The following is a 3,380-nucleotide window of genomic DNA, read 5'->3' as shown; positions in this document are numbered from 1 at the left end:
ATTAAAATATTTACCTTGTTAACATATTACCTTTTAACATATTCACCTCGTTAAAGTAACACAAAAATTTCAGTGAACCGTTTTTGACAGAAAATGTTTAAAAATATGTAAAAGTGGAAGAAGTAGTGATCTCGTTCTAACACATTCTTATATCTTACTCTCTATTCCTTTTATTACGTTTTCAAATATAGCTTATTCCTGATATCATATTTCTAATTTCCTGTATTTTTAATTCCTTGTTGCTTTCATCGTGTCTGAGCCCTAAGGGTGAGATACCTCTTTGTAGATATTTCTAAGGGTGAGAAAATCTCTTTGTAAATATTTCTAAAGCATATTTTGATTCACACACTCATGTATATAAGGGTTTTATAGAGTTTACGAGGATGTAAAATCAAAGAGCGGCATTTCAAGAGGTGGCAACGGTGCGTGACGTAAAGGATGCTCTTCCGATCTGATACCGTTATTGGGATTGACAGAAACTGCATAGAGACGTTCTGTCAATTGCCGTACTTCTTCCTCTTTGGCTTCCAACTGGCTAAGTAAATTACCCACGAGGTCTCGCAATTGTCCGTTCACAGTCCTGAGTTCTTCTATAATGGTGCCGGTATCCTTTGGATGTTTAAAGGCTTTATCGTCGTTACTCGGTATAGATATTAAACCCAAAAGACTGTCTTGCTCATCGATAGTTTTATATATGGCCTGACGTAAGGAACCATCATACTTGTTGAGCCTCACATCCGTGTTATCCTTCTCACTATGTTTAGCCATCTGTTTACTGAGAAAATCTTTCTGTTGATTCTCTAAGGTTGCTTTATATTCTTCGTACTGCGCCTGTTTCATTCTGAAAAAATGAGATTTTTTTATAATAATACAAGAAACATGTTCTTCTTAACTGAAATAGTTTAGACTTTAGACCACATTAAGACTTTGTTCTTTTTCCCCTCGATAAATTATATATGCTGTTTCGCTCTGAAAGCAAAAGTGTACAACCTAGTCTAGCTAAAAAGAACAAACTTAAGATTGTTTGCACATAAGATTTGTATGTAAAACAGGGTCTATAATGAGAATTTAAGCCCTAAGCCTTAGGAAATTAACAAGGGGAAAAAAGAATAGAGTTCCAGAATGCAGCACTAATTTAGCTAAAAAAAAAAAAAAAACAGTCTTTCGATATAACATAAAGCTGCAGTATTTGGTTTATACAGCTCATATATTATGATATACATACCTCACAACAGCAGCCTGTCTTTTGTGATAATCTCGTTGCAGGCTAAGAGATTCCAAACTAACGAGCGACTGAATCGACGTGAGGAACGTCTCTCGAGACGACAGAGTGGATGTGTGGGCACAGATAAGATTAGACTCAAGTTGTGTATGAGCTTCCGTTAAGAGATCAGCTACATGCTCGTGGCAACTGGCCGCTTCCTCAAATTTCCCCTCGCGCAACAACACTTCTGCCCTTCTTTGTTTCTCGTGTGCCTTGGGTCACAAATTATTGCCCGTTCTTTATAGCCAAACTGACTGCACCAGTTCAGGAAAAATTACCCACACCGAAGCATGAGAATTCTCGTACATATTCGTTTCGTACGCTTCAGTGTGTGTATGTAAATTTTTCGAACTTGGTGCAGCTGGTCAGTCATGTGTTAATATTATTGAAAAGGTGCATTTAGTATATATACAAGACAGTGTATGTGTGTGTGCGTGTGTATAGATGAATCGATAATTCCCTCCGTGATATTTTTCTTTCGTATTATTTTTCCCGTTGTATTTACTGGAGTAATGCGTACTCACGATTCCCTTGCTCGCTAATACGTGACAGAAAGAAAAACAACCTACTGCCAGTACGAAACGGTGCTCACTAGGTTTAAGGCAGAATTCTCCATGCTTGGCGAGTCCGTCGACGAAGGATTTTCCTTCCTTTACTGAATGTTTGTTTCGTCGATCCACAATATCACTCTTCAACCATGTTCTCTCCGATATTTCGTTTCATTCGTCGCAGATACCTAAAAACGCTGCCACGGTCAGTGACCGTTCGTATCATCATATTAGAATGAAGTGTCAAAATTATAGGATAGGTTACGATTTTAAAGGTTCATTCAGACGGATACTCAGAAACGAGTACACGGGCGTAGTAGTCGAGATTACTGGCATTTTCAATTCGCTGACTCGACCCGACGCGGGCAGCGTTCCACTAATCGCTACAGTATCGCAAACTATAGATGCGTCATAACCAGATGGAAAATACCGTATTTTCTGCTTCCTCCCGTCGAGAGTGCGACGAAACGCGAAATTGATGGAGCTACTTTTGGATTTTTAGATAATGGCAATCCGGAGATACCGGAGATACCGCATAAGGCGATGTATCTCGCTCGAATGTTCCAAGTACATGATTTTCATGTTACCACGACGAACTGCAGTGTCGCGCCGTCAGATGTCGCATCAAGGGACTCCTCGATTGGTGCACGGCAGCTGAAGGTACGCGCATTTTCGTGCTTTCCAGCCAACGTTACGAGATATTTATGTGAGCGGACGTTGGAAATGTCGATCCCATCTCCCGATCACGAGAATAGACAGCATCTGTGCCAACTGTCCGTCTTTCAACCGGATTGTCAGGTTTTTAGAGAATTGATCTTTTCTTCTAGCGTGAACTCGTGAAAGATGAAAATTTTCTAATGTCAAAACGTATGGAAATTTTCACGAGTTTACGTTAGAGAGAATGATTCATAATCGATCCCCAGGAATCTTGTCCGATGTCTGGTTGATAAGCCAGACGTCCGGTTTATATCCAATTAATAAGATGAGATTTACATCGTGAAAAGAAATTGATTAACAGAGTCCGGATTTCAGCAACGTTTTCCCTTTCCAAACGCCTACTAACGGTCCGCTAGTAGGCGTTTGGAGTGGGGAAAACGTCATCAAGATTGGAACTTTGGTGATCGGCTTTGGGAAAACAGATCAGGGACTCGATTCGTAATTAATTTACAGAAAAGCTATACGCTCATTGAATAACACTCGCAAGTTATGTATACGAGTAGTTACGGATGATTCAAGAATCGAACTCCTGATTGGTAAATCTAAATGTTTCAACAAAATGTTCATAACGGAGAAAACAAGTTTTGCTGCAGCAAAAAGATTTGTTACATGGAAAAAATAATTTTGCTGTTGTAACAAAACGTCGTTGCTATTTAGTAATAAAATTTAGTTGGCGTAATCATATGATTTTGCTGCTCCTATATCCAGCAAATAGCAGTAGCAAAAATATTCTTGACAAATCCTTTTACTGTCCAAACAAATGTTTTTGTCGTCTAAGCAAATTTTTTCTACTGTCACTATATTGGCAAACATTTGCTGTTGTAGCAAAATTTGTTTCCTCCATAGTTAAA

General features: G+C 38.9%; 1 protein-coding gene across 4 annotated transcripts; it reads right to left on the bottom strand.

Moving 5' to 3' along the window:
* Positions 1 to 319: 319 nt before the first annotated feature.
* Positions 320 to 2,406, bottom strand: LOC106740994 (nuclear receptor-binding factor 2-like). Of its 4 annotated transcripts, none has more exons than XM_014612545.1 (4): positions 2,243 to 2,406; positions 1,857 to 2,009; positions 1,226 to 1,476; positions 320 to 841 (listed from the first exon to the last, which is right to left on the bottom strand). In XM_014612545.1, the coding sequence occupies exons 2-4, from the start codon at positions 1,878 to 1,880 to the stop codon at positions 376 to 378; spliced, it is 741 nt and encodes a 246-aa protein (XP_014468031.1). In that variant the 5' UTR covers positions 1,881 to 2,009; positions 2,243 to 2,406; the 3' UTR covers positions 320 to 375. The 4 variants fall into 4 exon arrangements, with proteins under 4 accessions (XP_014468031.1, XP_014468032.1, XP_014468033.1 ...); XM_014612546.1 differs by having other exon boundaries at positions 1,857 to 2,000; XM_014612547.1 differs by lacking the exon at positions 2,243 to 2,406 and adding an exon at positions 2,078 to 2,172 and having other exon boundaries at positions 1,857 to 2,000.
* Between the last annotated feature and the right edge of the window lie 974 nt (positions 2,407 to 3,380).

This window comes from Dinoponera quadriceps, unplaced genomic scaffold (assembly GCF_001313825.1).
Source record: "Dinoponera quadriceps isolate SergipeBrazil2010 unplaced genomic scaffold, ASM131382v1 scaffold397, whole genome shotgun sequence".
Taxonomy (NCBI): domain Eukaryota; kingdom Metazoa; phylum Arthropoda; class Insecta; order Hymenoptera; family Formicidae; genus Dinoponera; species Dinoponera quadriceps.
This window is presented reverse-complemented; position numbering and strand designations above follow the sequence as displayed.